The 18,257-nt window shown below is 54.4% G+C and overlaps 1 protein-coding gene across 1 annotated transcript; it reads left to right on the top strand.

Annotated features, from left to right (window-relative positions):
• The first annotated feature begins 2,899 nt into the window (after nt 1-2,899).
• On the top strand, nt 2,900-11,626 carry SLC30A3 (solute carrier family 30 member 3). The gene is made up of 8 exons (XM_049652391.1): nt 2,900-3,152; nt 7,059-7,240; nt 7,716-7,862; nt 7,958-8,111; nt 8,708-8,906; nt 9,138-9,243; nt 9,501-9,635; nt 10,802-11,626. The coding sequence occupies exons 1-8, from the start codon at nt 3,058-3,060 to the stop codon at nt 10,948-10,950; spliced, it is 1,167 nt and encodes a 388-aa protein (XP_049508348.1). The 5' UTR covers nt 2,900-3,057; the 3' UTR covers nt 10,951-11,626.
• The last annotated feature ends 6,631 nt before the right edge of the window (nt 11,627-18,257 follow it).

Consider the following 18,257-nt stretch of genomic DNA (forward strand, 5'->3'; position numbering starts at 1 on the left):
TCGATCTCGCGGTCCGTGAGTTCGAGCCCCGCGTCAGGCTCTGGGCTGATGGCTCGGAGCCTGGAGCCTGTTTCCGATTCTGTGTCTCCCTCTCTCTCTGCCCCTCCCCCGTTCATGCTCTGTCTCTCTCTGTCCCAAAAATAAATAAAAAACGTTGAAAAAAAAAAAAGAACATGTGGGTAAATCAGTAACCAAAGACTGCAGAATAGAAATCTCTTGCAATCAAGTTAAAGCCAGGAGGGGGAGGAAATGCACCTATCTTGTTCACCAGGACTCCTCAGTTACCCTAACAAAGTACATGGCAAGAAATAAGTGTTCAGTAAATGTTGAATGAATAGTTCTTACAAGATTTCAGTTCCTTACAGCCAGCCCTAAGCTGCCCTTCTAACCCCTGCATAATTTTCCTAGCTCCTAACCAGGTGTAGAATGCCTTTCTCAGACCTGGCATTCAAGAGGACCCTTTGCAAAGATTTTCATAGGGCCACTTGATGGCTCTTTGAGAAACAGGTGCAAGCAGTCTCTTTCGCTGCCAGGCTTTTCTTGCATAAATTTCCAAGCACAGGCAACTGTTGGTATTCTCCCCGCTGGTGCCCTCGGTTTCTGGAGGCGGCACGTTCCAAGGCCCAACACCTAGGGAGCCGCGCGGCAGAGGGCAGCCCTGTAATCCACCTGCTCCCACGCTTCTTTCCCCGCCGCCTGCTCGCTCCCTGCCCTGTGGCGGGGCGGGCGTGTGCCGGCGTCTGCGCCCCCTCTCGGGAACCCGGGACTGCTGTCTGCGCACTGTGGACTGCCCAGGAAGGGAAATCCCCCAGAGGAAGCCATTGTTGTTAGGTCCCCTGTTGTCGTCATCTGCTGAGGCACGGCTAGAAGAAGCCCCTTCCCCGCCCAGGGGTCCGCTGTTTCTCCCCATTCTCGAGCTTGCCTGCCCCGGCTGCTTCGGGTGAGGCTACCGCATCCCATCCCTGGAGTGCGCGGTGGCCTCTCCGCATCCTACTTCCGGGCGGGGGGGGGGGGGTGTCTCAGAAATGGGGAAGCCCCAGGCCCGATTCAGAGTTTTGAAAACCGACGGCGCCAAGAGGGACGTGCCAGGGCCCTGACCCAGGCGGGCTGGGCTTGAGTTCCACCCCGCTCTAACAAGGACCTACAAGGTGACCTTGGCTGGTGGCTTCCCCTCTTGCTATCTCAGTTTGCACCCCCACGACCTTAAGAAGGAGCTGAGGCCCCACTCCTCTAGGGGAGGTTGGAGGGAGAAAGGACCCCCACCCTCACTCGTGGGCTTTGGCCTGGGCCTTCCGTGGGGAGTCTGGGGGAGGGTGCTCTGGCCCTCGGCGCGGCGTGGGTGGAGACGCGGCGCTGAGGGCTAGTGCAGACCCTTTGGTTCTAACGTTCCGCACCGTTCCCCGGAGCACTACGCTCCCTTAGCGCACGCCGCCCGCAAACCTTGGCAAGGGCCTCACTCTCCCCCGCCCGAACAGCCAGCCCGCCGCCCAGCTTGCCTAATCCGTTCAAGCCTCACCTCCTCCGCGAAGCTCTCCCGGGTTAACCCCATCTCTTCCAACCACTCTATCTGGCACGTGCTCCTGATGTTTGTTTGATGGTTTATTTGGGGGTGTACACGCGGTCGCAATGTTTGGGATAATAACGGGGCTAGGTGTCTATTCCCAGAACCCTACATGACGGACCCCCCAGTGTGTTCTTCATGAAGGGTGCCCATTGATTAATGGGTTTCTCTGCCGGACTCACCAACCACTCCCACCCTCCACGCTTCCCCTTCCAAGCTCACTTGTCTCCCTCCTCCTCCAGACTCTTCACAGAGTGTCACAGCTAGGAGGGCACACTGCAATCCCCACCCCCATTTCATCCTACAGTGGCCGCAGGTGTGAGGGGCAGAGAGCATTGAACGTTTGAAGGTTTGACTCCAGGCTTGGCCACCCACTTTGCTGTAAGTCACTCCTTCCCCTGGGGCTTCCGTTAAAATGAGGCAAAATGAGGTAATGCCCAGCCAGGTGCTAGGGATTCAGAGGTAAAGAATCACCTGCTGACAAGCTGCAGCTTCCCTCCAAGAACAGTGGCTTGTGACCAGAGAGGTGGCATGGCTCCTTCCTCCTCCGGTTGCCCCAGCCTGAGTGACAAGACTGCGACGCGCGCTCTCTTCAGTCGCCAGCTCAGCGCCCTGAACTGGAGAGGGAAAGAGGAGGGGGCTCCAGTCCCAGCCTTTTATTCACCAGCTGCATGACCTTAGATGCTTCTTCCTCGGCAACTCAGTTTACTCATCCGAAAAATAGGGATAGTAATGGATTGGAGGAGAGCAGGAAGCTTGTCACCCAATGTCTCTATAAAAATAAATGATAATGAGCGGTACAGTGCTTGGCAGCAGATTTTGCTTACAAATTCCGACCCCACATCCTCCACAGAGGGGTTTCTGGCCGCAGTCCCTGGAGTTCTCCCGGATGTGTCACTGCTCACCCCACACTTTCTGGTTCTCTCGAGCTGGGTAATAATGGACCCACACCTGTTTCTACCTCCGTGTGGGGGGCTGAGCGACGACCCCGTGCAGGCTTGCAAGGGGGGATGTTCCTTAGAAGACGGTTGTTCTGGAGGTGCCTAGGCTTGTGGAACACCGCTCGGAGCCGGCAGGCGGAGCTTGGGTGGGGGCGGGGCTAGTTTACCCAGGGGGTGGGGCTATAGAGATGAGGCGTTGTCTAGAACCCTGCGGGGGCGCAGAGAGCTCGCGTCGCCCCCACCTGGCTCTGGCGCCTGGAAATGGGGCCTTGGCAATGGGGCGGGGCTCCGGGGGGTGAGGCTCAGGCTTGGGGGAGAGGCCCGGGAGCCTGAAGGCGGGGCTTGGGGAGCTCGCCCCACGCGGGGCGGAGCTCCAAAGGCCGCGGGATCTGCAGTTCGGACTCCCCGCGCCACAGCCGCTGCAGTTCCCTCCACTGTGGTGGCCCCGCGGCCCTGCGGGGAGTCCGGGGGTCGGCTGGACGCTCGGACTTGGTGCAGAGCCGGCCCCGCCTCTCCCTTCTTCAGTGGGGCCTAGACGGTCGGGGCCGCGGTGACATGGAGCCCTCTCCTGCCACAGGGGGCTCGGAGACCACTCGCCTGGTGAGCCCCCGGGACCGCGGCGGCGCCGGTGGCGGCCTGCGCTTGAAGAGGTAGGACAGACCTGGGCCGGCCCTCGGCCCGGGGGCGCCACCCTCATGCCATCCGTCCATTTCGTTTGTCTCTTTCTCGGCGCGGCCCCGGCTGGCCGCCCGGGCGCACCGCAACTCCCTCAGCTTCTCGGCGCCCGGCTCTGTCCTCTCCGGCTACCTAGCCAGCACCCCCCGACCCTCCCAGCAGCCTGCTTTGCCTCCTCCCGGCCACCTTCTTTTTCTCGGTCCCGCAAAACGGCTCCCCGGCCGGTCCCCCAAGCCTCCGGACCTCTCTGCCGCCCTCGCCGCATCTGACTTCTCCGCGAGTAACTGCTCCTCCGTCGGGCTGGAGTCCGCGCCCGGTGCCCCGATGTCTGCATTGCTCCAGGGCCCTGGCAGTGGGAGCACCTCGCCTCCCAGGCTTCGGAGCCCCCGCTGCAGGCCCCTGGCCCTTCCCTCCGTGCGCCTCGGGGCGCCCCCTCCAGCCATGGCCAGCTGTGCGCACCCGGGCCATGGGCCCGGGCTCCACGGCGGTTCTTCCCGGCCCCTGGGGGGCGGCGGCCGCCGGGAAGCGAGGGGGTGGCAGGGAAGGAGCAGGTGCGGTCTGGGCGGCAGGGGGTATTCCCGGCTCCGCACAGACGGGGCCGGGGGCGGCGAGGTGTGAAATGAGGCGCGCGGAGCGGCCGGGACAGCGGGCCGGGGGCGGCCGGAGAACCTCCTCCGCGTCCCGCCGGCCTCCCGCGCCGGGCGCCCGCCAGCTCTGTCCGCCTTGTCCCTCAGAGCGGCCGCGCCAGGCCCATCCTGGCCACCTCCACAGGCCATTTTGTCTGTTGGCTGACCGTCCGTTTGTCTCAGAAATTTGACAGGCTCTCCGGCTTTTCCTCTTTCTTCATTTCTCATAATCGTTCTGTTTCCCTCCGAGCACCTTTCCCTTTGTCTCTGATGTGATGCCTCTGTGTGTTTCTCGCTCTTTCCCTGGGTGGGGGCCATAAACCTGAGTGGGTGGGGGAGTGGATGAACAGAAGGGAGGACAGACTTCCCGTCTGACTCCTTCCTGCAGGGGCCTGCAGACGTGGGCAGCTGTGGGGACTCCAGCCCAGGCACTGGCGTCTCTTCACCTATCCTTTTGATTCTGCTTCAGGCCTTTGTCCCCTGCCCACACCCGCCCCCTCTAACCCTCCCCTCTACCCCACTATTACTTGTTGTTTGTTGGGGGTTTCAGAGGGCCAGCAAGAGAAAACTGCCTTGCCTTTCCTTCTCTCTAAACAGCATGTAGACAACCCCCCCCCCCCCAATACCCACACCAACAATGAAGCTTCTTTTTTTTTTAATGTATTTTTTTTTTAAGTAGGCTCCACGCCTAATGTGGGGCTTGAACTCATGACCCTGAGATTAAGAGTCGCATGCTCTAACGAGAGAGCCAGCCAGGCACCCCAACAATGAGGCTTCTTTAGTGCCCAATTCATGCATAACAAAAGGGAGCAGCCTGTTGATGGGTGGCTACCTTGATGACTAGCTACTCTGTGCCTTACAAAAAAGGCATCTTGCCCACTGCCCCAAAGCCACGCAGCCTCTGCTTGCTATCCAGACCCGCATCTTGGACTCCCAGCTCATTTTCATTCTCATATGACCATTAGTCACCAAATCCTGCAGTATTTTCTGAAAGAGGCTCTTCCCTACCTACCTGCCCCTCCCCTAAAGTTCTCTGGAGGGGCTCTGTGGCTTGATCTATTCTGGATCCTTCCATCTCCTCTCCTCTCTCCCTCCCAGGCTAATATACACCAGCAAGGTCATCTCAGGGCTAGGGAAGGATATATGAAATCAATCAGTATATCTCCCTTGATGTTCCTTTGAGCCCTCACTTTCCTCCTCAGCCCTTGCCCTGGCTCCTGACACTTAAAACTCCCAGCCACTTATCTTGTCATTGGCATTCCATGTGTCCGGAGCCCCTTCTTCACCTAGGTCTCGTGTTAAACATCTCTCCCTCTGTGACGTTCTCCTCACCCCCATTACAGTCCATCATTCGCTGCCTGGTGCTCTGAAGTCCTTTGTTCATAAATCCCCCTGGTCCAAACCCCTCCTTGCCTAGTAAGTCGTTTGTGACACATCTATCTCCCCCACTAGACTGGGCTTCACTATGTGTGCACTGCCTGGCCACAAGAGTCCTGGGCACCCAACTATGTGTCTACCTCATTGAAGAATGAGGATGGATTTCAAAGCCACCCTCACCTCCTTGTCTCCTCTGGAAACACACCCAGAATCATACACACCAAGATTCTAAGTCTTGGAAGAAAATTCCGAGAAACTAATCTACCTGCCAGCACTTGAGTTTTCCCTACAAGCACCAAATGTCCCCCCCACCTCCCTCACACCTCAGTTCACCCACTTGGCAGAGCTCTCCCTAGCCAGAAGGCCCCAGGCATCCCTCCTCACTTTACTGCTGTGATCACATTTCTATCTGGAGCCTTCATTTTCACTCATGGGTATTTTTGTCACACCTCCATGAGTATTTCTAGGACTGTGTTTTCCAGTTAGGTTCTTTGTTCTGTGGAAGGTTCTGGCCTTGTTGGGGTTCAGGTTAGGTAGTACTAGGGTTGAGAATTGAGCCAGAATGAGCCTAAAACTCAGCCTGAGCTCAAGCTCTGGCATCCCAGGTGAAGACCCAGCCCCGTTCACTTATCAAGGGAGGCTTATGGCACGGTACAGTTAAGGCGGCCTCCACTGGGCATTTATGGTCAGACTGAGGTCCAGCTAACACGTAGCAGACTCCAGATCCACCGCTCCTACCACTGCCTCCCCATCCACAGCAGTCTGTCCTTCGTCCTCCCCATGACAACCTCAGTGTGGAATCCGGCCACTAGTTCTCTGTGCCTGGATCCTCAGACTTTTTGGGTCCCAACATTCCACCTCCTCTCTGTTTCTTTCCTTTTTTTTTTTTTTTTTAATGTTTATTTATTTTTGAGAAAGAGAGTGTGAGTAGGGGAGGGGCAGAGAAAGGGGGAGAGGGGATCCAAAACGGGCTCCACACTGACAGCCTCGAACTCACAAACTGTGAGATCGTGACCTGAGCTGAAGTCAGACACTCAACCGCCTGAGCCACCCAGGCGGCCCTCCACTCCTCTCTTAAAGGGCCACATTTCAGCTGCATGTCTAGATAGAGAAGGTGAAGGATCTGGAGTGGAGGCACGAGGAGATGGGTCTGGGAGAGAGGCACTCAGACCAGGATCACGTGCTTCGTCTGGCCTCACACTTTGACACCACCTGGTCATATTGCCTCTGCTTGGCATGTTCACCCTGTCTCTGTCAACACCTTCCCTATCCTTCAAGGCCCTTCTCTTGGTGCCTCCTTCAGTGGTTTCCCTGGTTTCTCTTGGACTCCTCTACCCCTCTATCCTCTGAGCGCTGATAGCACTTTGTTTTAACTGCTCTGATGGCGATAGCTACCTTCTGCTACATACCATAGTACTTAGGTACACATTTGTTCACCAAAGGCTCCCAGAGATCAGCATGATCCTGCTGACTTTGTGTGCCTTATGGTGCCTATCAATTGGTTATGGTGGAGTCGGCTCTCTACCATGAACTAGCTGTGTGGCCTCCATGTGTCCTCTCCCTCTCTGAGCCTCAGACTTGTAATTTCTGTAATAAAATGTTAGACTAGACTACCTCTATGGTGCTTTGCAGCTGTGAGATTCTGTGGCTCTGCGTATGAAAGGAAAAGGGCAGCTGGGATCCGAGCTGTTTGCTTAGCCCCCATCCCTCATGTGGCCCTCTGTCCCCGAGGCTCCCGGGTTTGAGCAAGCCTGGGGACAGACAGAGGGAGTGCGAGGCCATAGCTGATGAAGGCCCTCTGGGGGACTGAGGGCCTGGGAGTGAGGAACAGATTCAACTGTAGCCAAGCCCCAGGTTGAATTGTGCTGCCTGCCTCAGTCTCTTCACAGAGCCCTCGGAGCCCCTCCCTGAGGAACCTAAACCTGAGGAGATGCCCTTCCACCATTGCCACAGGGACCCCCTGCCCCCGCCGGGCCTCACCCCCGAGAGGCTGCAGGCGCAGAGGCAGCTGTGTGCGGCCTGTGCTGTGTGCTGCGTCTTCATGGCCGGGGAGGTGGTCGGTAAGTTGGAGAGCAGCTCCTCCGACCCCATCCTCTCGACACCTGCCTCGGCCGCTCTCCACCCAGAGAGAGCATCCCAACAATATTCCTGGGTGGACAAGCAATGGAAGGGATGGCTGGGGTGGGGAGTTGGGTGCCCGGGGCTCAGGAAGTGGGAGAGGGTGAGGGATAGCACCGAGGGGTATTTAGGGCGAGGTCTGGGGGGCAGAGGGCCAGGGCTGGCCTCTCGGCATTAGCTAGTCTTTTTAAAGTCCTATTTTCTTGATATCAAAATGTGTCATTATAGGAAAACTAGAAAACGTGGGTGAGTGAAAAGAAGGAAATAAAAACTCCCTGTAATCTCATCCTCAGGGAAAAACACGGTTCACATTTTGGTGCACGTCCCCGCAGTATCTTTCCGTGCTTGTACACACACTACCACGGAGCATGATATCTTCCAACTGGACCCAGACCGTCCATTGCTTTGCCCTTGCAGGTGGGTATTTGGCGCACAGCCTGGCCATCATGACAGATGCAGCCCACCTCCTGGCGGATGTGGGCAGCATGATGGGCAGCCTCTTCTCCCTTTGGCTCTCAACCCGTCCAGCCACCCGCACCATGACCTTTGGCTGGCACCGCTCAGGTAAGGCCCTGCGTGGCCCAGTGAGCCTCTGATCTTACCAGAAGGTACCTCCTAGGGTCCCGGGCGGGTCTCTGATAGCTTGTCTCCCCCTGCAGAGACTCTGGGGGCTTTGGCCTCCGTGGTCTCCCTCTGGATGGTCACTGGCATCCTCCTGTACCTGGCCTTCATCCGCCTGCTGCACAGCGACTACCACATCGAGGGGGGTGCAATGCTGCTGACCGCCAGCATCGCAGTCTGTGCCAATCTGCTGTACGTTCCAGCATGGAGCAGGCACCATGCGGGGTTCAGGGCAAGGGGTCCTCCTCCAGGGTGGGAGAGCTGGCTCTCTCCCCTCCCCAACAGGCATGCAACACGCACACACGGTTCTCAACTGTCTGCCCCAGGGCTGCCTGAGAACAGACAGGAGAGAGACCTAGACGTCAGAGTCAGCGGACATTTATGAAGGGCCTACTGTGTGCCAGCTGCTCTGCGGGGGGGCTTTCATCCAGTACTGTCTCATTTAAGGCCCACAACCACCCTATGAGGTAGACTGTGTCACCCTTAGCGTACAGTTAATGAAATAGGTCCCAAGAAGTGGTCGGGTGACTTGCCCAGGCCACACAGCTGTTCAAGTAGCAGGGTCAGGATTTGAATCCCTGTCTCCTGCACCATGTACGGTATTTTCCCCCCCAGGCTGCACGATTTGTCTCTCTTATCCAATGCTCTCTTCTCCCCCGGGTTGGGAAAACAGGGAGACAATAGGTGGAGAAAGGGCTCCTGGGGAGGTGAGTTGGAGAGCCATGGAAATAGGGCAGAGGAGGCCAGGAACAGGCCACCTGGGCTGAGCTGCTCTGCTTCCCCCTCAGAATGGCCTTTGTGCTGCACCAGGCCGGGCCCCCCCACAGCCACGGGTCTAGGGGGGCGGAGTATGCACCGCTGGAGGAGGGGCCGGGGGAGCCCCTGCCCCTGGGGAACACCAGCGTCCGGGCAGCCTTTGTGCATGTGCTGGGGGACCTCCTGCAGAGCCTTGGGGTACTGGCCGCCTCTGTCCTCATCTACTTCAAGGTACTGTGCTCGCAAGCCTGCCCCAGCCTGCCTTCCCCAGCTCCACATCCGGCCCCTCCTTCCCAGGACCCTTGGCCTCCCTCCCCGCCGACTCCCAGCTCCCCAGGTCACGGTCCGTTCCCCTTTAGCAGGGCTCTCAGGGGCCTCTCGGGTCCTGTCTTTCCAAGACACCCCTAGATCTTCCACTGGAATATTTCTGCTTCCTGGGCTTAGAGATGTCTTTCTCTATAGCCTCAGTACAAGGCAGCTGACCCCATCAGCACCTTCCTCTTCTCCATCTGTGCCCTCGGATCCACAGCTCCCACCCTCCGAGATGTTCTTCGTGTCCTTATGGAAGGTAAATCAGATGCCACTCTCCCTGCCCAGGGCCCTCTCTGATCTCCCTCCAGCTCTGAGCCACCTCTCTTCCCTGAAGAGAATGTTGGGAGAAGGTCTGGGCCCTGGGGCCTATTGCTAGAAGGAGGATTCAGGCACCGGGGGAATTGTGGGGGTTAATGGTAAGCAGGTACAGGGTAGGGGAGGTAGAGTCTGGTGGGGGGGCTGTCTTTGGGCAGGAGTGGCCCTGGCAGTAAGCATGGCGGGTGCTATTTGCAGGTTCCCCCCGAAGTGTGGGGTTTGAGCCCGTGCGGGACACGCTGTTGTCGGTGCCAGGAGTCCGGGCAACTCATGAGCTGCACCTGTGGTCCCTTACGCTCACTTACCATGTTGCCTCCGCACACCTGGCTATTGGTGAGTCCTCACTGACCCTAGCCAGTTACCTCCTAGAAACAGTCCCCCATCTCCCAACCCCATCCCCCACACTCCCCTTCCAAACCTAGGGAGGTAGCCTGAATTGCTGTTTCTGTCTCTTTCTTGATCTCTCTCACACACACATGCATGTTGGAGACAAGGAACCCTGGACAGGGTGTTCTGGAGGGGAGGTTTCCCCCTCTCTGGGTAGTGCAGAGAATCAGCAACCCTTTAAAAGATCATTAGTACCTGGGTGGCTCAGCATCCGACTCTTGATTTCGGCTCAGGTCATGATCTAACGGTTCTTGAGATTGAGCCCCGTGTGGGGCTCCACAATGAGAACGTAGAGCCTGCTTGGGATTCTCTCTCCCTTTCTCTCTACCCCTCTCCCTGCTCATGCACACACACACACACACACACACACACACACACACTCTCTCTCTCTCTCTCTCTCTCTCTTTCAAAACAAATACATAAACTTAAAAAAAAAAAACAGATTACTAGTACCAATAGGTCTAGTGACGGGGCACAGTTAGGTAAGTTATGACAATGGGGTAACATGGAACTATTCAAAATGATGATTATGAACACTGTATGGCAACTAGGAGAAATGTTTATGGTATAAAGCTAAGAGAAAAAAGCTGAATGTAAAATTATATCTACATTATGATTCAACTATTAAAAATATATATGGTGACTCACAAGCTGACAAAGGATTTTTGAGTTTCTTCCAGATGCAAGAAGCAATCAGAGACATGCAATTTGGATGCCAAAAATATTATACTTTGTAGGATAGTTGATGGTAACTCTAGAGGGACAATGGGAGAAAATATTTAACATCTGGATTGTCTTGGAAAGTCGGGTACTATGGCTCCTGAAACATACAGCTGCGTGTTAATAGTCAAAGAGCAGAGGAGAATAGAAAAATAAGAATGGTTTGGTGTTTTAGCCTGGTAGCATGGTTTATTAGGGGGTGAGTCTCCCCAACCTTTTCTTTGGCATTTTTATGCTGTTCATACAATACAGAAAGAAAATAAAGCTTCTCATTCAAACCTGGCTTTAATGCTGTGCAAGCCATTGGGTCCCCCTTCACCCGGCCTTATCTTGGCCCCTGCCTGATTCCCGACTCCCCTGGGAACCTGCTGCCTCTTATCACTCTCCCACAGACTCCACGGCCGACCCTGAAGCTGTCCTGGCTGAAGCCACATCCCAGCTCCACTCCCGGTTTGGATTCTCCAGCTGTACCCTGCAGGTTGAGCAGTACCAGCCCGAGATGGCCCAGTGCCTGCGCTGCCGGGAGCCCCCCCAGGCCTGAGCCGAGGCCCTGCCCTCACCCCACTGCCAGGCCCTGGCTCAGCCCTGGACTCTCAGTACCTGCCTCCCCGCTCTCCGAAAAGGGACAGAACTGGGCCCATACCCCTTCCTCTCTCCCTCCTTCCACCTGCCGGCGCCCCAGCCCCCAGCCCCAGTGGGCAAGACCAAAGTGGGTGTGGGGGGCGGGCAGGAGTCAGGCTGAATGGGAATCAATTGGTGGGGGTGTGTAGAAGCCCCTCAGTCCCCACTCTATGGTCTGGGGAGCACAGGCGTCCTCTCCATGCAGTTCATTTGTCTGTGTGGCAGGCTGGCTGGCTGGCTGGCTGGGGGCATCTGCCTGTCTGTGTGCTGTTGGTGTGCCTATGCCTGGGGGAGGTCAGCAGGGGCCCCCTCCCCACGTGGCCCTCGCTCTGTCTATGCAGGAGCCCCAAAGCCCGCACTTTGTCCGTGTGTTCTAGCCCTGTGGTTTTGTCTCCGTGTGTGTGTGTTTCTTGGTGCTGTGGCCTGTGTGTCTCTGTGCCTATGTGGCTGTGCTATAGTCTCTCTGAGTCTGCACCATCCATGTGTCCTTTTGGGGGTCTGTCTGTCCATCCCTCTGTTGGTGCTGTGCCCTCGGCTATCCCAGAGAGAGGGAGGACTCCGCTGCAGCTCCACCAATAAACTTGTGTCTAACTGCATCTCTCAGCCCTTGTACTGACTCCTCGGGAGGGGTTAAAGGAATCATGAAGCCACAGTGACCTTCCTTCCACAGCCCTCCCACCTCCTACCCAGCCCCTCCACCCTCTCTACCCTCCAATATCCATTCCCATGTAGGCTAAAACCCTCCAGTCCTTTTGTTACCTTCCCTTACTTCACAGCCTGGGTCGCTGGCTCAGGGAGAGGCCCCACACACCACGGGCCTGGTTGCAGGAGAAAGTTGGGAGGCAAGGAGCCAAGGGATCTTGGAGAACCGTTCCTAAAGACTCCTGCAGGCACCATGGCCTCAGGCCGGTCATAGAGAAGCTTTGTCCCTTCGGGGGAGAGTGGTTGGACCACATGCTGCTGTGGGCCTAGTTCCTGAGCTGTATAAGCTGTCAGGGGGAGAGGCCCTCATCCTGAGACCAGTTTTGGGCTGTGGACACCAAGCACCTCTTTTTAAAAAAAAAAAAATTTATTTTGGGGAGAGCACAAGTGGGGGAGGGGCAGAAAGAGGGGGACAGAGGATCTGAAGTGGGCTATGCACTGACAGGCTGACAGCAGAGCGCCCAATCCAGGGCTCGAACTCAGGAACTGCAAGATCATAACCTGAGCTGAAGTCAGACGCTCAACCGACGGAGCCACCCAAGCACCTCTTTTACAATTATCCTCCCTTTGCCTTTAAGAATCATATATGTATTATTATTGTTGTTGTTGTTTATTTTAGAGAGAGAGCATGGGTGGGGGAGAGGGGCAGAGGGAGAGAGACAGAGATGGAGAATTCCAAGCAGGCTCTATAGCATGGCGTCTGATCTGTTGTGGGGCTCGATCCCACAACCATGAGGTCATGACCTGAGCCAAAACCAAATGTCAGATAACCAACCAAGCCACACGGGCGCCCCTAAGTATCATATATTTAGACAGATTTAGTCTTATAAACCAAACTTAAAGGATTATTATTACTATTAAGGCCTCCCTTAAACTTAAGGGATTGTGGATTTTCTCTTTTAAAAATCACACTCTTTGTGCTTCGATTTTAGATCTAGTGCATTGGATCAGCAGTTCACACCTTGCAACCCTAGGTTAATACAATTCCAGCCTGAAGCAAAGAAACAGCATTTTCATTAGCCCATGCATATTTCTGCAAGGCTTTCCTCCACGTAATGGAAATACCTTTATTATAAAATGATCTTTCTTTTATTATTATAAGAGCAATATATGATTGCTTTAAGAGTCCAACAAAGGAAAAGTGTAAAAAGTAGAAAGTGAATGTTTCCCCTATTATATTACTCCCAGAGGTAACTGCTATTCAGTTTGGAGTCTGCCCATATTTTTATGTATGGACCAACAGTTCTATGTAATAACATAGATGGGATCACTTTATAGGTGAGATCACGTAACCTGCTTTTATGACTCAAACACACGTGCTGGATGTATCTTTCCATGGCAATACATACACATTTCATTGCTTTTTTTTAAGGTGAGGCTTTTGGACTCATTGAAAATAGGTCTCCCCACTCTGATCTCCAACTGCACTCCCCCCCCCACACCCCCACACCCCCACCCCCAGGCTGGGTGAGTCTCGGCTGGCCTGCTGGCCTGTGTCAGTCAGGCACGGGAGGCTGGGCTGAGGTGAAGGGCTGGCAGTCCATCACACTCGAGGATGCCCCAGCTGCTCTCCATGCTTTGCTAGTTCCTGATACTTTCTCATTTTACGTCTCATTGGTTACAGGCCCCAAGCGACATGATGGGGGTGGGGAAGAGTGAGGAAATGAAGGGTGGGGAAAATGAGGACTAGATTTTCACCCTATGACCAGCCTTGAGCTCAGCCCCACTATATATCACAATGTTGGGTTCCTTTGTAGGGGAGGGAACACAGTGTTCAGGGTGGAATGAGGTTTCACAAAGGATGTGGCCCACCTCTGCCCCACACCCTGACGAGATGAGGAAGTGGAAGCTGAGGCTTGGAGAGGGAAAAGAACTTCCTCAAGGTCACCCAGCAAGTGACAGGGGCAGGAGCAGAACCAGGGTTCTCACTCCCGCTCAGGCCTCTTTGAAGCTCTTGCCCAGTGGAGTTTCTCAGCAAACCTTTGCTCAGTTTCTTTTTCAGCAACCTGCTGCCACCAGCATGGCAGATCCTGGGGCTCTGGACTCAGGCTTCTTGGTTCTGCCTCAGCTTCTATTAATACACTGGTCCTGCTAACCTCTCTGTGTTCCTGCCTTTGTAATTATAAAAAGAGGAATTACATGGTAGTGTGGATGTGAAGGTTCCTGGTATATAAAGGGCCTGTAGGAATAGGTGTTCTTGGATGGAATCCAGGATGCAAGGGTGAGAGAGATTTCAGGGGAACAGGGTGGCCCAGCACCCTAATAGCAGGGATAGGAGCCAACATTTACTGAGCTTACACTGGTGCAAGGCACCATAGACCGCTTTACCTCCACTTTACCGATGGAGAAACAGGTGTACCTGCCCGGGGTCCTGCAGCTAATAACTGTCGGGGTTGAGATGCAAATTCCGTTCTGGCTGCTCTAAATCCCCAGCCCTTTTACGCACCACCCTCCCTTTCCATCCATCTCCCAGCTTCAGGCTTTGCTCAGTCAGGGTCATGGAAGGACAGAAGGATCAGGGGCATTCTCCCTCATTCATACAGCACTCTCCAGGGAGTCTTGGAAACCCTTATCTGCAAGAGCTGCCCGCATCCCCCCATTATCTGCCCAACCCACCTCCACTTGCTTATCCAGAACGTCCTTTCCTCTTGGTGTCCTTCCCTGATGATAAAATATGTGGTGGAGGGAGAGGTGAGGAGAAAGGGCTTGCCGGGGAGGCACGAGCAAGAGCAGGGCTGGGGAAGGGCCCATCCATCAGTCCAGCCCTGGCAGCACTTTACACAGCTGGTTAACCAGGGGATGGGAGGGGAGACGGCCGCCTGTGAGGCAGACAGGGACCAGAAAAAGATGGGGTGGACAGGGGGGAGAGAGGGACAGGCCGGGATGCTGGAAGTGCCATTGTCAGAGCGTGAGAGAGAGAGAGAGAGAGAGAGAGAGAGAGAGATGGGACCCAGCAGTCAGAAGGAGAAGCCAGAATGGGGGTGTGTGGATGTGGGGAGGGGGCGTGGGAACATCCGGGCACATGGGGAGGCCCCGCCCCCTCACTGTGGGGCTCACCTGGGGCCCTCTGGGCGGGGTGGGGCTGAACCTCTCTGTCCAAGGGGAAGGCCTGACGACCCAGCGGACCGGGGGAACTGCTTGTCTCGGGCCGGGAGGAAGCACTGGGTGATAAATTGGTATCTTCCTCCCTCTGGTGACCCTGCCGTCTTTTCAGGAACTTCAGTGAGCTGGGAGCCCACCCCGGCCGCCTTTAGCCAGACCATCAGAGGGAGAGCAGCGCCCCCCTGCGGCCCACGCTATGATAGCAGCAGAGGCGACCAGACGAGAAGGCTCTGGAGGGAATCTCAGAATCAAGGCTAGATGGGAAGAGCCCTCACCCTCTTCAGGGCAAATTCCCCCACCCCTGTGGAGAGCTGCAGTTAGGGAGTTTCCTTTGTACTTGAAGGACTCTTTATCCCCAACTCTGGGAGTGCCCAGGACCTCGCAGTCCCTGATCTGAGCACCAGAGCCATCCCATCACCACTAGATCAATACCTTACAAGGGGTGCTGGGCAGTGGGGCAGAGTCTGAGGTGATCACGAATGGTCCTACGAAGTGGGCCCTGTTGCTCCGTCTAGTGAGAGAAAGTGGGCGGGGAGAATGCCCAGGAAGAATAGGCCCAGGGTGGCCAGACCTGTGCCTCTCTCCTTCAGTCCCCACTCCCTGCCCTCTCTCTGCCCCAGCCTCCCTCACCTGCTCTCTGGCTACAGCATCCTGAAGCCCCAGGAAGCAGCTCCCACTGGGCCTGGAGAAGCTCACTCATAGAACAGGTCCCCTTGTGTCAGAGCTGACCCTCTGCACTAGTCACCAGTATAGAGGCCCTGGTGGCCACTCTGGGAAGGGCACATCCCATGGCCGCTCATGGGCTATTCCCCTCCTCCCCTCCTGCACCAGATCTTCCACTCCCTGGGGAAGACTCTCTGGTCAATTCCTAAGTGGGTGCCTCAGGAGGGAGAGAAGGAAAGTGCAGCCAGCAATGTCCTCTCTCACCTTAGCTTAGCACTCTATGTAGGTTCCTTTTCCATTCTTAAAAGGAAACATACAAGCTTCCCAGAATAGAACAGAAGAGCCAGCATGGGGGTCTCCAGGTGCATCCCTTGTGAGTTTTTCTCTCCAATCTGGTGCTATGCCCATGGCACCTGGTTCCCAGGGCTTACTGCCTGACATCTTCTCTGACCCAAACAGTCTGAACATTCAATTCCAGTCTCTTGTTCTCTTTGGCTCAACTAAGACACACTATAAATTTTAAAAGGGCTGGAGCCAGAAGCCTAAGGAGAAACCAATGGAACCAAACCCAGGAACTAAAAGACAGCTAAAGCTTACCAAAATAAGCAGGTTTCGGGCCCTACAATAGCAAACTTGCTTTCCCTGGCCCGGAGATCGCCTCCCTGTTCTCCTCCATCCTGCCCACCTGCTGCACCAGAGCAGGGTTCAGATCAGGACTCGGTCACATGGAACTTCTGGGAAGCACAGTGATGGAGTGAGATTGCTTGGTAAATCGCACACCCCCTGGAGGGAAGAAGGCACTGGCTTTCCTTACCTTTGCCTGGCACTTAGTGGATACTCAGCAATAGGTGTTGGTGGAGTGGATGGATGAAAAGATGGTAAACAAATGGACACGGGGTCACACAAAGCCTATAAACTGCCATCTTAATTCCCTAGGCTCCTGCCCACGAGCCAATGAGCCTTACAAGCGGACTCTCCAGGGTAAATCTGCACCAGCATTTGGTGGTAACTAATCAGATGCCTCCCAAAGAGGAAGTAATTGATATTTCCAGATTCCTCCATGGTGGGTGACATGCCTGTCTCTGGTCCTGCCCTGCACATTGCTTCCCCAACCCTACTACAAGCTCATGATGTCTATCTTTCCATTGAGCCCCACTCGGTGACCCTTTTATTACCCTCCTGAGGATTCATCACAGCTTTCCCAGCTTTTTCTGGACCTTTCGGGTCCTAATGCCACACCCATCTTTCCTTACCTCTTGGCAAATGACCTCAGCTTCCAGACTAGTCCCTCATTAAGCCCATGACATGTAGTGTCCACCTTACAGCCACAAAACATCAGAGTAACTACTGTGACCAGGTCCCTGCCCCATTGACCTACTGCAGGATCTGATCCGCTGACATCTCGCCCCACACCTCACACACCTGCAACCCTGGGACTCTGAGGGCTTTCTTCAGAGTTCTTCTCCACACTTTCTAAGATTCTGCTCATTTCTCCTTGCTCTCATTCTCTTGGTGAACTAATACAGAGATACATATTTGAAGAGCTTCGATTACCTTTCTGTTAATGATTCAGTCAACAAATATTTATTGAGCCCCTGTTATGGACTCAATACTCTTCTGGGTGCTTGGGATATATTAATGAGTAAGGTCGTTATGTAAGCACATATTTACCCCAACTTGCACGTTGCCCCAACTTCCCAGCTTCAGTATCTATACATCTCCATATATGTCCCACAGCAGCTAAAAAGTATCATGCCCAAACAGAATTCATCCTTCCCTACCCCACATTGGCTCTCTGATCTACATCAGCCCTCATTCTCCCAGTCTCGAGGTCCCATGCCATGGAGTCATTTTCTAGTCTTTCCTATCCTTAGTATTTTCGTATTTTCTAACACTCAGACCCTTTTCACCCGTCATTTGCTTTTAGTGCAATAGCCTTCTAATTGGTTTCCCCGACGGTGGACTCTTCCCGATGCTGTTGCCAGGTTAGTCTTCCTGTGCACTCCCTTATCCTAGCAGTCATTGCACCACATCTCCTCCAGCCAGTGTCCCCCCTCCCCCCGCCACTGTCTATGGGATATCGTTACACAATTACAGACACCTACAATGTTACCCTGGGAATTCCCAACTCCACGCTTTCAACTGAAGCCCAAAGCTGCACCGACTTGCCATGGTTGTAGCTCAATCCTAACAGGTAGGAATAGGATGAAAGTGGCAAAGCTCCAAGAAGACCTATTTTGAGATTTTCTTCTTCACTAGGGTAGACAGTGAAGAGTTGGGGAAAGTGACTTTGCAATGATAATGAGTGAACACATTAGGTCAGGCCTTTTTTTTTACAGCACAGTATATTTAAAGGGTTCATCCAAAAGTAAAAGTGAAAAAAAAATGTTAATATTTGTAAAGTGCTGGAACAGTGCTTGGCACATAATTAGAGCTATGTTAACTTAAAAAAAAAAAAAAAGATCAAATTGCTTAAGTATCTCAGGAGCCCGGAAAACTTTTAACTTTTTATAGTTAATGATAATCACATGGGACATACGAAGTTTCTCAGTGGATGTGGAACAGCCTTAGATATATTTTGTTTAAAGGACTGTTTTTATTCTTTGCTGATAGCTTCATTTATTGCCCAACGTACCAAGATCTTTCTGGTTGTAGGGAAAAGAGGTTTATTCAACTTGGAGCCGTGTTATGATCAGGAGAGTCAAGGAAAGGAACAGAGCGGGAACACCTCCCACCACTTAGCAACTGAGTAGAACGTGT

Source organism: Panthera uncia, assembly GCF_023721935.1.
Source record: "Panthera uncia isolate 11264 chromosome A3 unlocalized genomic scaffold, Puncia_PCG_1.0 HiC_scaffold_12, whole genome shotgun sequence".
Classification (NCBI taxonomy): domain Eukaryota; kingdom Metazoa; phylum Chordata; class Mammalia; order Carnivora; family Felidae; genus Panthera; species Panthera uncia.